Source organism: Aptenodytes forsteri, unplaced genomic scaffold, assembly GCF_000699145.1.
Source record: "Aptenodytes forsteri isolate BGI_AS27 unplaced genomic scaffold, ASM69914v1 Scaffold267, whole genome shotgun sequence".
Classification (NCBI taxonomy): Eukaryota; Metazoa; Chordata; class Aves; order Sphenisciformes; family Spheniscidae; genus Aptenodytes; species Aptenodytes forsteri.
This window is the reverse complement of record NW_008794173.1, coordinates 1,071,099-1,089,325: the sequence shown is the minus strand read 5'-3', so window position 1 is coordinate 1,089,325 and position 18,227 is coordinate 1,071,099. Positions and strand designations below refer to the sequence as shown.

At 37.6% G+C, this 18,227-nt stretch overlaps 1 protein-coding gene across 1 annotated transcript in view; it reads left to right on the top strand.

Annotated features, from left to right (window-relative positions):
- The first annotated feature begins 3,532 nt into the window (after positions 1-3,532).
- The window catches only part of CRBN (cereblon), a 23,301-nt gene continuing 8,606 nt past the window's right edge, over positions 3,533-18,227 (top strand). The window contains exons 1-7 of the mRNA XM_019473253.1: positions 3,533-3,640; positions 3,806-4,008; positions 4,898-5,047; positions 8,951-9,113; positions 13,178-13,240; positions 13,979-14,063; positions 15,717-15,832. Of these exons, the coding sequence (XP_019328798.1) occupies positions 3,557-3,640; positions 3,806-4,008; positions 4,898-5,047; positions 8,951-9,113; positions 13,178-13,240; positions 13,979-14,063; positions 15,717-15,832 (864 nt within the window). The 5' untranslated portion in view covers positions 3,533-3,556. The remainder of the gene's footprint in view (positions 3,641-3,805; positions 4,009-4,897; positions 5,048-8,950; positions 9,114-13,177; positions 13,241-13,978; positions 14,064-15,716; positions 15,833-18,227) is intronic.

Sequence of the window (18,227 nt, the reverse complement as noted above, 5' to 3'; positions counted from 1 at the left end):
CGGGCGAGGGCAGGCGGAGCGGGGCCGAGGAGGAGGCTGCGGGGCCGCGTGGGAAGAAGGGGGGCTCTGGGGAGCCCGGGCGGCGTTGCTGGGGTGGCCTTTAGGTGGGCGGTAGGCGGTGCAGCGCAGACGTTGGCTTAATGGAGCTGCAGCCTTCCCGCGGCAAGTAACGGGTGTTGGCACGTTGGTCGCTCGCAGCCCGGATTGACTGAACCCGCAGTTCTGCAGTGGAGGGAGAGTTACTCGCTCAGTGGGTGTTTGGGCATTGGGCCGCCGATCGGGTGAAACGTGCTGTGAAGTTGCCACCAAAGTGGGCAAATGCAGACGCTCTTCTCTGTTCAATTTGACTTCTCTAAAACCGGACAAAGTCTGAGGAAAACATTTGTTGTTGTAGAAAGTCTCCACTCAATTTAAATGCTCTCTAGTGCCATTAATAAGCAGAGAAGCAAGAGGTGCTGTGCACAGGACTCGAGTTGGCAGTGTTGGGTTCCACACGCTGTCCAGACTTCTGCGGTATTTATCCTGGAGCTTGTGGAACAGCCTAGCTTGTCCGTCCACGTACACCAGCGTAATTCCTCATGTGGGTACCAATTGCATAATAACACGTCTTTTTCTGATTTAGCATATAGTGCCTCCAAACCGACAGGAGATCATACGGTTTTGGAAGCAGCTCGTGCTAAACTGGAAAAAAAAACATTATTTCAGACTAAGCATGCAAAGGAGAACGTAGCAGTAAGTCCTGCCAGTAACCGATGTCATTTCCTACAGCAGGAAATTCTATGAGCATTTTATGTCTTTCTATTTAAAATAATATGAAAATATTTCCTGAATATTTTAGGAAATAGAGCTTTAATATTTTCTACCCTGTTCCTGTTTTTTTTGAATGAGGTTCATATTTCCTCATTTCTGCACAAAGGTGTTGAGAGTAGATTTGGTAGCGTTAGCGGGCCAGGATGAGCATCCGTGAGTGCCGAACCTGCCACGAAGGAAATGTGAGCCGTGTCACGCAGGGTGCCTTTGCACTAATCTTGAAATAAAAAAAATCAACAGAAATATGTATAGTTAGGGATGTAAAAGATGCAGTTCCTTTTGCCTTCCGTCTCCTGTTCCTGTAGTGTGATCGAGGAGGAGAGTGAAGACGGTGGTGTTTTTTTGACACTCACATGGTGCTGCTGCAGTAAAATGAGTCATCGTTCCTCTCTGCCACCACACAGCAGCTAGTGTGCGTTTTTGGCAAGAACGAGCAAAAGTTTGCAGGGCACAGTTCTTTCTAATCAACTGCTGTTAATTCCTTTTGTGTTCAGAAAAATGAGTGAAACAGCCTCTCTCTAAAAGGCTATTAAAACTGCTAATGATTGATGCAACTTGATGAGAGTGCATGCAAACCAGAATGTAATTTTTCATGAAGTCAGCTTCCCTCCTCCACCCTGCACTGCTGCCCCAGAACCAAGCAAAAACTTCCTACTCTTTCCCTCCATCAAGCTAAGCAAAATGCTGGCCGTTTTGTATGTCTTAAACATTTTGCAGTCATTCATGGTTAGGGTTCCTAACTGAATATAATGGAAGAGAAATTTCATAAAGAAATGGAATACTTTTTACAGTAATTAGGAAGATGATGTCTTATTGCTTTAAGTTCTGTAATTAGGTAAAACGCCAAAGAGTCTGTAACCTCTTTTCTTGTCATGCTGGATCATTTCTTGTTGAGATAAATACAATACAGCATGGAGCCATAACATCAGCGTGTCGTGCCATGCCTCATACAGAGGAGGTTCTGTAAACTATGCAGCATTTAAAAAAAAAAAAAAAAAAAAAAAAGAGGTGAAGCAGAAAGACCATTGACTAAACATTTTGTAAAGAATACATTTAACAAATGTGTCTGAAGGCCGAAGAGGGAAAGAAAAGGATCTCCAAAAACAGCTTAGAATGTCTCCTTCATTGTTCTCTTGTCCTCCCACTCTCAGAAATAGTAAGATCTCAGTGAAAGAGGGCGGTGGTGCTCCCACTTCTGAAGGAAGACTCCTTCCTTCTGGGGCATCTTTTGTAAGATTTGCCTACAGTACCTTTCAGATAAGATAATCGCTCCACTTTTTAAATTTTCAACTCTGGATTATTTCTTAAGATACTAATTGCAAAGGCAGTCAACTAGATAGACTATTGTAAAGATATTTTTCTGCCTATCTTGTAATGTAATAGCTTTCAAGATCTAAATGCTGTTTTTCAGCACCAGTGGGGCATCTTTTGTAAGATTTGCCTACAGTACCTTTCAGATAAGATAATCGCTCCACTTTTTAAATTTTCAACTCTGGATTATTTCTTAAGATACTAATTGCAAAGGCAGTCAACTAGATAGACTATTGTAAAGATATTTTTCTGCCTATCTTGTAATGTAATAGCTTTCAAGATCTAAATGCTGTTTTTCAGCACCACTGGGATTATCCATTACCCAGGAGCTATTGGTGTAAGAATCCTGCATATTGGTCTGCAGAGTTTATGATAACGTCTATTTTAGATATAGCATGGTGTATAAATACTGTTTGTGTTAAAAGAAGTAATTTCTGTAATTACTTTACAGAAGTTAACTGTAATGAAATACAGTTACAAATGTGTGATAATTACATTGCATTTGTTTTGGGTGAGTATTTGCAGGCATACATTGTGTGCTAATGCACACAACAGTCAGTGAAACCAGCATTTTAGAGATAGGTATATTTTTTTATTATCTTCAGTATGTTTTTTTAATTTACTTCTAAATATTTTTTGCAGATTTTATACAGATAAATGCACTTTTTATGTGTTTCCAAAATAAAATATACTGATAATTTAACCGTCCTCTTGCCTGAAAGTAATTTTAGAATTGACACCTGGAACTGAGAAATGGGAAGAAAGTAGTAATTTTTAAATACTATTTTGAACCTGAAATCCTTTGCGGGGTCATGTTATTTGCTTCCTTAATGGTTGCCTTTGCTGGATTTGTGCGTGTGCTGGGGTTTGTGTGTGTGTTTGGTATATACACGGGAGAGGCTGACAGCAGTGAAAGTGTCTGAAATACCAGCAAGAGTCTTTGCATGAATATAGAGCTTCAGAATACTTTTAACTCGCTTGCTTTATGTGTGCAGTTATATTGTTCAGGTTTGTACTACTTCAAACGCTGTATTCAGCATCCTACAGGAAATTAAGTTATCTGACATCCCGGTGTACAGGCAGAAAACGTTTAGAATCGAGATAAGGAGATATTACTGTAGTGAAAATGTGAGCTGACAGAATTTGTTTATTATTTTCTTCCAAGAAAAGTTGTACTTTAGCCTTTCAAAAATGAATTACCAGCTTTTGACCCTTTCTGTAGAACGGTGATTTTGCTGTAACAGCAAGAAAATTATTTTTCACAAGTTTACAAATACAAAAGTTGCTTCCCCGTGAAAGCCTGTAGCCTGGGAATATTGAATGCATTTCTGTGATTCTCTGATTTTTCTCAGTATCTTAGTCTTTGCTGATTGATTTCTGCACAATATTTCGTATGTGCTTATTAGCAGAGAGCGAGGAAGAGGATGACAATGAAATGGAAGTTGAAGATCAAGATAGTAAAGAAGCTGAAAAGCCAAACATCATTAATTTTGACACCAGTTTGCCAACATCACATGTGGTATGTTCTTTATATATCGTCCATTAAATGCATCTTGAAGAGGTTTTGATTGTTTTTGTGTAGTTCTATTGTAATATCCTTAAGCCAAAGACCTAATTTTATTTTATCCTTGTCAATCACCAAAACCTCTTATACTACTGTCATTTGCTTACTTACTGTTTTCAGTATTTAGGTTCTGATATGGAAGAGTTTCATGGAAGAACGGTACATGATGATGACAGCTGTCAGGTGATTCCAGTGTTGCCCCACGTGATGGTGATGTTGATTCCTGGACAGACGTTACCTCTTCAGCTTTTTCGCCCTCAAGAGGTTAGCATGGTGCGGAATTTAATTCAGAAAGACAGAACGTTTGCTGTTCTTGCATACAGGTAAAATACACGAGTGGGTTTACTGATGGTGTGCAGCATGTATTTTTAGCACAATTTCTTTGGATACTAAACCAAAAGCAGATGGTTGCATCAGTTCTGTGGTGAATAACATAAGTTGTGGTTTGAAATTGTTTGACAAAAATGGTCTTCCGATACGTAATGAAAAGGTTTTCGTGTCATATTGGGTAGCTGCATGACAGTATCACATGTTTGTATAGAGAAACAGTAAGCGTTGATCTGCTTTCCTTGTTTGAGCATCCTCCTTGATTTCAGTAACTGTTTGAATGCACTGCTTCATCTTGCTTAAAGAATAAGCCTTGATCTGAAATGTAAAAATCAGATTCTTGTTTTGAGAACTGTATTGTTGTAAAGGTGTATTTTCTTGTTTTGTGTGTAAATTAACAAGCGCAGGCCAATGTTTCACAATAGAGTTGAGACAGGTGGTGATAGAAAAGCAGAAAAGATAAAAGGCTAATCTGTGCCAAAAGAAATTGGGAATGCTCCTCCCTCTTCCCCCGATTTACTGTGGTTTAATTATGTAGGAGGTGGGAACAGTTATTTTTAGAAAGTCAATCTAAAGAATTTTGGTACTTTCAGTATCTGCATTTCAAATGCAGATACACTGGTGATCCCTGTGTTCCTGGAATTTCACCTTTAGACCCTAAAATAAAACCAAGTCAACTGGCAAAAACCCCCAACCAAACAAAACATTAGAAGCTGCTTTTAAAATGGAAGAATAACGATTGCAGTTAGTTGAAGGTATTTTACCAAATTTACAGTTTTGATAAGACTAATTGTGTACAGTCAGTGCAGGTGGACTAACTCGTGAAATCTGAATGAACAATGCTGTTTGGAGGGTAGGTAACCTTTTTAATTCTGTTACTTTTAGTAACGTACGTGAAAGGGAAGCACATTTTGGAACAACAGCAGAAATATATGCCTACAGAGAAGAGCAGGAGTATGGAATTGAAACGGTCAAAGTGAAAGCAATAGGAAGACAGAGGTTCAAGGTGCTTGAAATAAGAACTCAGTCAGATGGGTAAGAAAATTATGTATTTAACTCTACATACTGCAAATCTTGTTTTGCCAAAACGCTTACATTTTACTGCAGGTGCATCTGCCCTTTCAGTCACACAGTTGACTGCTTAGTATAGATATTAATTGGATGCTTAATCAGCCGCTTCTCTGGTTATTAAGAACTTCGGACATTTCCTGTTCTAAGACTCACATTTTAGTAGTTAATAACTTTGCTATAAAATTCTCTAGAGAATATCTACCTGTAGTTTGATTTGTTGTGTGTGAGAAAACATCTGTCAGAATGACTTTGTTGCTGAAATTTAAGTCAGGAAAAAGATGTTGATTTGCCTGCATTGTAAGTTCTAAAGTTTTATTTCACCATCTCTCATATCCCTGTTTCAAACTAGATGTGAAATGAGAGGATACAATATCAAGTGTGTGCCTTCTGTTGTCTTGTGGAAAGCCTCCCTGGTAGCGACCAGATTCCATTCCTTTGAAAAATTGTAACTTTCGTTTTCTGAAAGGAGACCTTTCTAGAGATGGTCTGCACTGGACGTGTTCCACTTCGTAACTTTATGTGCAATTGCAGCTCTGAACTGCTGCAGGCAAGTGTCTGACACTACAGCTAATAACAATATGCTTGTCCTTTTTTGTACTTTGAGTGATCTTTAAGTACTGAGCCTCAGCAGCATGCAGAAGGATTCAGCTGCATGATTCATATATGGAGAGGACAGTAACTGTGCCCAGAGGGGTGGTGGCTTTCATGAGAAGCTGCCCGTGAAAGGGGAGGACTGGAGTCTGGTAATAATGGAGAAATAAGTCGCTTCTCTTGTTCGTTTTTTCCCTTTGTAAAACATAAAAGCACACTGAGATTTCTGGATAAATACTTGAATGTGGTTCTTGATTTTTGCTAACTGCAAGCAGCCCATCATTTTCAGTTTCTCAAATACTAAATCTTGTTTATTTTAACCGTTGTCACAGTTTAGTACATCCTTACCTTCAGCAAGTGTTACCTCTTCCTTTCTGACTGTTCACTGATAATTCACTGATAGAAAAGTGCTACTTCTCCTGTTACTGGTTGACAATTCTTTTCATGTGCTTGTCAAACATACTCAAATCGGCTTTGATAGGAGTATTCTTTGACAATTCTTTTCATGTGCTTGTCAAACACACTCAAATCAGCTTTGATAGGAGTATTCTCTTCTCTTCTATATTCTAGTCCTGTTCTTTTCTATATTCCAGTGTGATACCTGCAATATTTAGAGGCTCCTGACAGTTTTATCATATTATGTAATTAATACCTTTGTCTATTTATAGAAGTGGCTGAGACCCTTAACATTTAGTTAAGAGTATGTTGAGTCTTCTGTCATTCTCAAGTTCTTGACATCATGCATTACATCATGAGCCTCTGTCAACATCACTGTCCACAGGTACAGGCTCCAGACATTGAATCTGTGAGCATGTGACAATTCTTAGCACAATTGCTAGGGGTTTTTGTAATCTTTTCTGCAAGGCATATAACATCTTGCTCCAAATCTGTAAATCTAAAGCTAATCATCTGTGTTCTGCTATTGTTCCGTATAGTGGCATTGCTTTAGAAAGAGGCCTAGGAACAGTCTGAGCTCAGCATTTTCTTACGCTTTTATGACCTGCAGCTGAAGAAATGAAGAATACGTGTGCTACTTGCTATTTATCGCTATCTAACGTTTGGTTACAGATAACATATTCCAAATTTTACAGCTTAGAAAAACCATTGCTTGAACACAAGATGGCAGTACTTGGACAGCTACAGTAGCAATGGCATTGTTACTGAGAATTCAGTATCCAGAAACAGTTAGGATGTATAGTGATTTTGTTGTACTGTTAAAACATTTTATTATGATGGTTTTATATCTACTGAACTAGCAGAGATCACTTTTACACAGCACGTTCGCAAGTTTCTTAAGTATGAATTTTTAAACGTGTGAAATAAAGGAGGCAAGATTAATCTTATCATGGCAAGCTCTAGATTTGTTGGAATGACTTAAACTATATAGAGTTACTCTGCTTTCAGATAGCCGCATGCTTGGGAATTCTGTAGGGATGCACATGGGATTCAAAATGCTTGAATTAAGCTAGGGTCATTGCTCAGTCTCAGTATTCTGGCACTTCTCAGAACACAGAAACGCTTGCCAGCATTTCTTCAGAGTAAACCTACACAAGTAACAACAGGCAAAATGACCAGAGCCCTACATAAACAAACAGGGGTCTGTATATTATGTGCATGGAAGCAAGATTGGAATCAGTGTTTACATTAATATAATCAGAATAACTGATGATTTACCTGAATATCTCAGCTGTCTCAACAGAAACTTTACCAGGCTCATGGATGAATGCTTCAAGTCTCAGTAATATAGTCAGTATTGGAATGTACTTACCCATTTGTGAACCTCTTCCAAACCATCAGCAGTAAGAAATGCTGAATATTTTGCTTTGGGGAAAACAAAAACCAGGCCTTTTTGATTCAGTGGTTGGGCTAATTAATTCTCATTAATTCTGTCATTTGCAGGAGTAATCTCTGTCAGGTCTTTTAAACCTTACATGTACATTTACATTTGCAGTTTTGTACAGTGAAGTTCCTAAGGCTTTCTAACTCGATACCGGTGCCATTAGGGAATCTGGTGCCGGTGATCGGAACCCTAATGAGTCAGCCATGAGGGCCGCTGGCATGAGGTTAACAGGCAGGGTGCTGCCTGAGGGACAAGGATATCGGAACCCTAATGAGTCAGCCATGAGGGCTGCTGGCATGAGGTTAACAGGTGCTGCCTGAGGGACAAGGATGGCTAGGTTAATATGTACTAGCTTAGTATCTGTTGCTGGCACGAATGTTAAGTGTCTTGACACATGGATATCTGTAGTGAATATTGAGAGAGGTGACACACTTCAGAGGTCTCTAATTATTGGAAAAATGAATGTTTTCTTCCACAGTGTTGTCCCTGTAAGTACAATTGGAAATTTGTAATGACATGCATCTTAATATTTCAGGATTTCTGATGCATAATACTGTTAAAATGTAAAGTCCTTCCTGCTAGACAGTATTCTTTGTAGCCACATAACTGTTGCTGAACTCTTTGTGGACTAGGTGACCTGGTTAATGCTAGGATATTAAAAGATGATCAGAGTCTATATCCTATTTCTGCTGATTTTGAACTCTAGCTAAGCACATAAGCTTTTGTGGTTTGAAGATAGCAAACTGCATTTCAGCTAAACTTCCTTTCTGAGGGTTTGATACGTAATAGCTGACTATTAGTTTATACCAAAAGTAACTTGAGGAGACAAAAATCTAAAAATACAGTGCTGAGATGGTAGAATATTCTGCTGTGTTGCCACTGCCAATCTGGCTTTAATTCTGTCCACCGTAATCCCAACAGATATCTAGTGCTCTAAAATACAAAGACAGCCCATTGTATCCCATGGAAAAGGAAGCTAACTGTTCGGGGGGGGAAACCCAGCAAAGAAACTTTTGCTGAAAAAGTTAAAGTAGTGATCTTTGTAGAGTTCTGTATACCAGTGCAAAAAATATTTGGAAAACAGCTAATTCTGGTTTTTAAAGGAAAGGGAAAAACAGAGATTGCTTCTGTCTTCAATTAGGTAGATCAAAGTCCAGTCAGCACAGTGGCTTTAATAATTTAGCCAAGGGCATGAGATAATCTGTGTTCTAGAATAGTATATGTTTGGTTTGCTACAGATATACTGTATGCTCCCTAAGGTAATTTGGTTTACATTAATACAACATTAAAAATCTGATTGAATGGATTGCTGCTTAAATTCTGTAGTACTATGTAGTGATTACATCTATTACACAAGCCTATGTTTTTACAAGCAGTAAAATCCATTTTTTTGAACTCTTGTATATGTGTGTATGTCATCTTTTTTTTTTAATCAGAATCCAGCAGGCTAAAGTACAAATCCTTCCTGAGCGAGTGCTGCCTTCAACAATGTCAGCAGTACAGCTGCAGTCTCTCAGCCGATGCCATATATTTCCTTCTTCAAAACCTACAGCGTGGCAGGACCGAGCTATACATCAATGGTGGCAGAAATATCAAAAGGTTAGAAGCTAGTTGTGGTGGTGTTTTTCTTCAAATTTTTGATGGTATTTTGAAAATCAATATAAAATCCCATCTGTTCATCTTTAGAGGAGGATGCACAACTGGGATGCTGGATGCCAACCTCCTGCTTTTGTCACGTATTATGTGATTGTTTATCAGCCATCAGCAATGGGGAAATACACGTTTTGTATTATGAGTTCTCTTTGGTTTTAATTACAGTATTATTAGATTAATATTATTACATAATTCATGTAATATTACAATTATTATTTTTTTACATAATCAAAACACCTCAGAGAGTGCTGTTTGGTAAAGCTTGTAGATGGAGAAGTGTTGGTGGAAGAAACCAGTAAGTTTATAGAATTTTATTTGTAGGAAGGTCAAAGAAACATCTTGATTTTTACTGACATTGCTTTGACAATAAAAATTTGGCAATCGGTGTTGACAGTGCCAGTGCTTTTCTGTTGTACTTGTCATAATGGTGTGGTTTTGGAAATAAGGACGCTTTTGTAACTGTTTCTTTGTGACTTTGATTCAGGTAGAAGAGGTCTTTAAAGAGCAGAGGTATTTTAGGGGTGACTCCCACATTTCAGTGATGAAACTGAAGACCTGTAATGTCTTAGTTTGGAATCACAATTCCATTTGCTAATTTTGCTTTAAAACCTGCATCAGTTAAAGGGTTAACTTCTGCACCTGCAGTTACTTGTTTACAGAAAATGTGGATCTGCGTTAGAATGACAGACTCAGTTTTTTTAACTCAGTCAAATATTCCCACACAGATGATTGCTAGCTAACAACTAGGCTGCACTTTAGAGTTTTGAGCATGCTTTATGTTGCAGTTTCATCTTGCAGATTTTTATATAACATGTATGTAAAGTTCTTGCTGACTTTTGTGCTTAGTCATTTGCTTTGTCAGATCACAATTTTTCTATACAATCCACTTATTCTGGCCAATTGCACATGTATTTCTAAGTCTGTTTTTTGATTTATTAGTATTTGTTCAACAGATTTACCTTCTGGGGTAGTCAATATGTAATCCCCTTTTTTTCCTTTTTTTTTTTTTTTAAACTGAATTTAGAAACTTCCTTAAATTTTATTATGGTACTAAAAGTGACAAGATAGGAAAGGGCCATAGAAATCTCTGATTTTTTTTCATGCACTCTGCATATGTTGACATAGTAGTTATTAGCAGAAGACGGTGCTTTTACACACAAAGTGCGTGAATTAACAGTTCCATGGTCTTATTAATATTATTTCCTAGAGCTTTTTTAATAAGTATGCGGACTTTACACTTCTTTAGAAGAGGAGAAATAACCATTATCAAGATGTTGTTATTGTCATTAGGGAATTAGGTTCTACTTTCCTAGAACCTAATTTTGCTTCACTGGCACAAATTCTGTCTTTGCTTGTTTACAGTATTTTTGCAGCACTGCAGCTGTGACAGTACTTGGAATCAGGAGGGAATTCACACTGAGATTGTAGGGCAGCATTTTCAAGAGTCCTAAGTGGCTGCTGCCAGGCCTAAGCTACAAACTTTTGCATTGCTCAGCAGAATAATAAGGTGTGATTTGTGCTAGAGACAGCTGCGCTGTTTAAAAGGTGCTAAAAGATGCATTTATACAAGTGAATGTGCACTTTTACCAGTATACAGCATTTTCCTTTAGGAGTCTGAAATAAAATATACTGTCAAAAGGATAATTTTGCTGGAATAAATTATGTTTCCTGTAATAAGCACCATGCTAGCGTATCCTACCAGCATAGTTATACCAGCAAAAGCCTTTTGAGTGTAAACCTAGCTCATTCTCAGGCACAGTGCAAGCTTTTCAAAGACTAACTATCATTAACAGTGGACAAATATGCACGGTAAGGTTAATGGGACAAGATCTAGCGCTGAGGTCAGTAGGAGAGGATGTGGTGAAAGAGGGCAACCTGACACTTTTGAAAAAACTAAAATTGTGGCTTGCTTATTATTTATTTAACCCACCGCTTCAGTCAGTGGCATGTAAGAAGAAAGATACCTTGAAGTCTTCTGTATCTGCAGAGATCTTTGGAACTACCTCCAGAAATTAATATAGAATCCTAGTAACTCTCCTCATTGTCAGATGCAGTTAAGGTTTGGATTTGTTTTTTTCTTCAATGGTTTTGAACTCTGTGGCACACACACACAAAAAAATCATTAAGAACAAAAAGCTATTGATTCTCAGAGTTCTTGAACAAGTTCATCTATGAGTTAACAAGCCCAGAAACCCTAAGCCTAGCGGGGGTGGGGGCGGAAATCCCTTTCCAAGACTGAGTCTATCTGATGATAGCTGAAATGCAGTGCACGTCTTTTGTGGATTGAGATACAGATCCAGAGTAGGGGCATTGTCCTACTGACCTCCGTCGCTCTACTGATGTCAGTAGAACTGTGACCGTTTCCGATATGACAGGCTGTACCTCTGTATGTTTACTAATATAATGAGAAGCATTAGAAAATGGAAGTTGCATTTTAAGAATGGTTTCTACTCCATACGAGAGCTGACCCCATGTCAGCTGTTACAAAAAATATACTTGCTAATTAAAACAATAACTTGAGTTTTGGTGTTCCTGAATTCTTTCTTCAAAGTACCATTTATTTGATATTCCCCCCCCCCCCCCCCCCCATTTGTAAAATAAGGGTAGTTGCCCTCAAAGGGAAAATGGAAATTTAATTTGTAAGTATTTCTAGAACAATTTGAAATCCTCATTTGGGAAGCATTGTGGTTATGTAGTGTACTGCTTTTTAGATTTTTATTAACCTAAATCTATAAATTTAAGTGTTCTGAAGTTACTGTAGAGAATTAATTAACTAAGCAAATAACCTTACACTGCTGGAAATTTGGTGGTTAAGGAATTCAGTTATAATCTAAGTTTTCATGTCTGCAGGATATGCACAGGCTATACACAGGCTGAAGATTTTTTTAGAGGTGGTATTGGTGGCCATTTGTATTTTGTTCCTCCGTATCTGCTCTGTACTGTTGTGTAGGTATTTTTGTACACAGTTCAAGTGAACGGGTTAGTCATGTTCACAGTGAAGTATGATACAGTAGCACTGGCCAATCCTCTTAGTAAAATTTTTATTTTGAAAGAATACCCTTCAATAAAAAATAGTTATGAGACCTTCAGGGTTTTTTTTCCTATTGTTTTTGTTTTCCTCCTCCACATTTATTTCTTACTCAGTGGTCTATTTGGGTCTTAATTTTTCTTCATAGGATGTTGTTAGATGGAGATAGTACAGTATTTTGTTCACTGTCATTGGGAAGTTATAATAAAGCTGTTTAATAGGTTTTCAGTAGGCTGGCACAAGCACTGATGTTCAGTAAGCATTTCTGAAAATATGATTTCCATGAAAAATAGATAACCAGAATGAGAATGGCTAGCAATATATGATTAAACATCAAGACTACCCAAGTTGTCTTAATCAGTGATTGTTCTGCTGTGAGAAAGCATCCTCTGGAGCTCCGAACTTGCGTGTTGGTATTTTTGGTTATATTTTTAAGAGATTAGTTTTCCATTTTAAAAATATCATCATAGATCCTTTGAATTTATATATGTTAGGTTAAAATACCTGATACGGCCTATTAATCTCCTTCTTTCATTTTATTTATGTATTTGACTAAATTGATATGAATAGTTTAATCACCTTACGTAGTGGTTTGCTGTGGTTGCTGAAGTAGCAACAGTTGACGGAGACTAAGGAACAGACGCGCTATCTAATAGTACTTAAATTTTTTGAACTGTCTACATTTCAGATGCTTTTTTGAAAGGCATAATTTCTTATTACTAAACATTAGAAATACTTTTTTAATGCTGAGACAGGTATTCTGAGAAAATCCGTATATTGTCTGTCTTGTACAGAGGTCTTAGCTCTCAATGCGTTTGAGAAGTGGTTTGGAAGCTTCATGTTGAAGTACTGGTCCTGATGGTGATAATTTGTTGTGTCTTTAAATAATCAGGTCTCTCTTCTCAGTTTTATTTGTTTGAACAAGAACTGTCCCTAAAATCTGATAATGTTAAAGAATAAATATTTGTGGTTTTGGTTTTAGAGGAAGTTCCACTGTGCAAGTTTGACATCTTGGCCTCCCTGGCTCTACTCTTTATACGATGCTGTAAGTTCACCCTGTGTATTCCCAAATAATCTACAGTTAGTTTTGTATGTTTTAATATCCAATTATTGGATAATGTAAAAGCTTTAATTTTTTTTGGCTCATAAGTTATGTTTTAAAGAAGTTTATAGTTTTCAGTTCACCGTGAAAAGAGCAGGAAGGGCTTCCCCCTCTGTATAGTTGTTCCCTCGTGCTAGAGCATGTGTCTGGGGCGGATAACAGAGGTTCAGGTTCCTGCTGTGTTGTCTCAGAGCAAAAGCTCGATCCTCTGTCCCACGTGCTCCAGGTGAATGTCCTAACCACCAGGGTGCTGGATAGTCTTAGGTCTGTCTGTCCTGTTGGAGTTGGTTTACTCTTTAAAACGTACATATTTCTTTATATACCTAGGTATATATGTATATTAGTACATAAAGTAATTAGTGTAAGAGAGGCAGAAGTAGGGAGCAGGCTAGTCCCCATCTCGGTTGTACAGTTCTAGAATTTTAACAGTTGTCTTCTTATCTCAAATGAGAGTTATAACCACCATGGGCCATTGGTTCATTTTGGCCCGTTTCCCATCATATTTTGCTCTTAGTTTAAAGTATGTAGATACAAGATGAGTCTGTTGTTATTGTAAGTCTTAAAAGCTCATGTCCACTTAGGGAAAATAGCTTACTCTACATTTTGCTTCCTTTTTTTTTTTTTTTCCTAAGAAAACAGAAATACCTATGTATTTAAATTAGGCTTTTCTTCTAACAAAAGGAAACCTTGATGGAAAGAGTCAAGAGGCAGCTACATGAATGGGATGAAAATCTTAAAGATGAATCTCTTCCAACAAACCCAATAGGTATGATGTTGTTTAGCCCATGAACTAATTTTTTAATTTTTTTTCAGTTTCTTAAGAAAACAAAACTTAGATAATTACCTTTTATTGGCAGTCCATCCCTCACTTCCAGTTTCCAATAAATTTTGATGATTGGCTTTGACAAAAGGATGACAGAGCTTTCAAAGACATAAACATGCTCCAACCATGCAGAAACATGTTCAGTAAAAGAAATAGAACTCCATTGTGCTCCATGGCAGGAGGAATGTGATCCAAGTGTTTCATAAGAAAACAAGAGCCAAAAGCATACTAGATTTTTGAAGTTATCTTTATCTAAGTCTAAGTGTTACTATATATAATCTCTTTGTTCTTACTTCTTATTACCTCTTATCAGACATGAGGGAAAATAGCACCAGTAACCTAATTGCAAAAAAGCTGATACCAGATTTCATGCCTTAGCCGGCATTGGGGTTGTGCCCCAGTGAACCAGTCTCTTCTCTCTGCAGGTCTCTAGGATCTAATAAGATAGAAATTTCAGTTGAAGCCTTTCTAAGGAGAAAAACGTTCTTTCCCGTGTAGACTCTCAAATGCCTAATAAGGGGGAAAATTCAAACTGCAGCCTACAATTAAAATCAGTTAAGCACCAAATACAGGTCTGGGCTCAATAGTTTTGATGTACATGGAACTCTCGTTTCTGATTTGCCTGAAATAGTGGTTGAAAGTACTTCTCGTCTGCTTTGCCCAGAGTGCTGCTTAGAGGACCATATATGGAAAGCATATGAAATAATCTGAAAACAAACAAAAAAATCCAGTACTTTTTTGGCACTTCTTTTCTCACGATTCACAGCACACTGATATTTTGCTGACTTAAATTTTCAGCTTTTGAATTCTTTTACAGGCTGTGAGGAATGGGGTGATTTCCAGCTTAGCAAGGTTTTTGTTAGCTAAGTTAAAGAATGGCTGTAGTAAAGTCCACTACCTTTTGTGTTTGTGACTTTTAATACCTGATTGAAGTTGCTGCCTGAGAATTTACTGTCATATTAACACTTTAAAAAAAAAAAAAAAAAGTCTGTCGTCTTGACTGAATATTTTTGGATCTAATTTTTGGTCTGCATTCAAATGAGGGAAAAAACCCTCCAAAACCTCTAGAAGGGAGCGTATACAGAACATGTCTTTTTCCTTCTCACAATAAAGCAGTAAAGAATACTTTCTTGCTACTAACCTAAGTAATAAACTTGGTTGTATGAAGGAGGTGTATGATTGGGGTTTTTTCTTTTAGTTTTTCCTTCTCTCATAAAAGCATGTCTGTCTTTTTGCAAAAAAAAGAGGAAGTGCAAGCATAAAGATAACCACGGGTGGTTGGAAAACAGTAATTCACTGTGGGAGTGGAAGTCTGTATCAGACAATGTTCTCCAGGGGTCTGTTCTGGTTTTAGAATACGTTACCTTACTAGCATTGTTCAGTCTCCACCACTGGTGATCTTTAAGTGTGGAATTAGACAAATATCTTGGCAGAGGTTTTACGTGTACGTGATCCAGCCTTAGATGGATGTACCGAGATGACCTCTAAAAGTCTATTATAAACCTAAGTTTTAGCACTCTATCTGTAACCGAGTAGAAGTAGTAGGTTTTATTTCTCTCTCAGATTCTAACAGGCCTGGTACTCTCTCATTTCTAGATTTTTCTTACAGAGTTGCTGCTTGCCTGCCAATTGATGATGCATTGCGTATACAGTTGCTTAAAATAGGTAGTGCTGTTCAGCGACTCCGGTGTGAATTAGATATTATGAACAAAGTGAGTATTTTTTCTTTACTTGTCATTAAATTGTTCTCACAAAAAAATAGGAGTGACTGTTACAATCTGTAACAAAAACATAGGAAATTTCCAAATAATACTTCTAGAGAGTGAATTTATGTGTTCTTTTATTTCTTCCTTCCCCTTTAAAAGTTTGCTTCAGAAAGAAAATGTGCTCTCTCTCAATACTAGACTTCATGTCTGGCAGCAAGCAAGAAACATAAAATAATACTTGCTTGTGTTAGAAATCGTATTTCAACGCCCCACAGCACTTTTTTAGCCAAGAGATGGTGCTAGAAGTCCGATGTTGCTCATAACCATCTTAGGAACATCATAATCCCGTAGTAACAGTATAATACACTGCAATCAAGTAGCTTTGTGCCATGAAACGTTGTGGATTTTGTAACAAAAGATAGATCTTCCTAGTATTGAGCTATTGAGTGTAAATCTAAGTATTGGACTGAAAGGATTTTTGCAAGAGACCTGTATTGACCTGTTAGGCAATACCTTTTTAAGATGTTCAAAAACTTGTCTTCCCTTCTTTCCACTGCCATGGCCATGTAATGCTCTAAATGTAGGACGTTAAAGTTTTATTTTTACATAGTACATTTCGTTATAATAATATATACTTTCTTAATAATAATATCTACTATAAGGAATATTACATATTATAACTGATAATGCAACTAAGTATCGGTGAACCTCATGTTGAATCCGACTGTTTTAGGAACAGCATTTGCAACAATATCTCCAACAGGAGTTCAGATTGCTATTCGCTTTGCAAAGAGAAAAAGCCATTGGTATAAATACAAGTTTTAACTGTAAACTTGTTTATGTGTTTGATGGTAGCTGGAATACTTACTATTTAATTTTACTAATTTTACTATTCAATTTACTATTCAATTCTTGAATGGAGAGACAAATTAATATTTTGTTAAGACATTCGTATCACAAAGAATAGCTATACACATCCTGGTTGACCCCCACCTTGCTGGTTGTAAGCTTGCTGGGGGTACCAAAGCACTGTCTCAAACGTTAGTGTAACAGAACCCCAGTCACTGTTGTGTTTGTCTACTGGATATAGAGCAGTGGAAATTTTGCCTGTTTGCCTAAGAAGTACTGCCTGTTTCTGGGCAAAAGAGAACCAGAGCAGCATTTTAATACTGTTCCTCTTCCCAAAGTTCATGCACCAAAAATCTAAGAGGCAATACACAGAGAAAAGGAGACAGAAAACATCTCTTCCGAATTCTGAGACAAACATGGACAGGTTTTTGCGTGAGACTCTGTATCAGATTAAACTTCATTTGTCTTTCCTGAGTCAGAAACTCTGAAAATATTCTGATACTCAGGTACTACTAAGAACTGTTCATGTTCAGTACATTGTATATTTTCTATAAATCCCAAAGAGACAAGAGGACTTAAGTTACCCTCATAAAATATAAGGTAAAGCTGATTTTTAGCCTGCGCCAAAAAGGTGTTTTCTTCATCAACATGTGACATTTTATTCTGTAAATGTGTTTAACGGTTCTATATTAGTGTGAGAATTTTAACTGCCTTGTGGTTTTTTACAATTTTTTAGAAACATTTATTTTGGTCAAATCCACTCTTTTTAAGCCAGGATTGTTTAATGAGAAGACAACTTAGCATATATTTTGGTTTACTTGAGGAGGATGGACTTAACATGTTTCATTTTCAGAATGCAATTTACAGTAATACAACTGATTGTAAGACCTGATCCATTTTCTTTTGTCTTTGGTATCTGAATTGTATTGTACTTTTAATAGCTTTTCCTGTTATTAAAGACAGTTAACTGTTTCTGTGCTTATTTTTAAAGGAATGTACATCACTCCCAGGTATAACACTTCTGTGAATTAAACTTGAGAGTGCTAATTGTAGCGATTAGATAGGTTTGGAAATGGAGGGAAGGAATTAGGTAGCTGTCTTGGATTCTGAGAGAGATATATGGACATTAGATTATAATCTGTAAGTAAGGGTGATATAAAAGGGTGAGCGACAGTGGGCGTTAAAGGTCCCTGGTAGGAGAGAAAGGCCAAGTGAGCTTGAAGAAGGGAAGTGAACTGGTGTATGATTATTTGTTATGATATTATGATATTTGTTCAATATCTTTATCAATGATCTGGATGAGGGGATCGAGTGCACCCTCAGTCAGTTTGCAGATGACACCAAGCTGGGCGGGAGCGTTGATCTGCTCGAGGGTAGGAAGGCTCTGCAGAGGGACCTGGACAGGCTGGATCGATGGGCCCAGGCCAACTGTATGAGGTTCAACAAGGCCAAGTGCCGGGTCCTGCACTTGGGCCACAACAACCCCATGCAGCGCTACAGGCTTGGGGAAGAGTGGCTGGAAAGCTGCCTGGTGGAAAAGGACCTGGGGGTG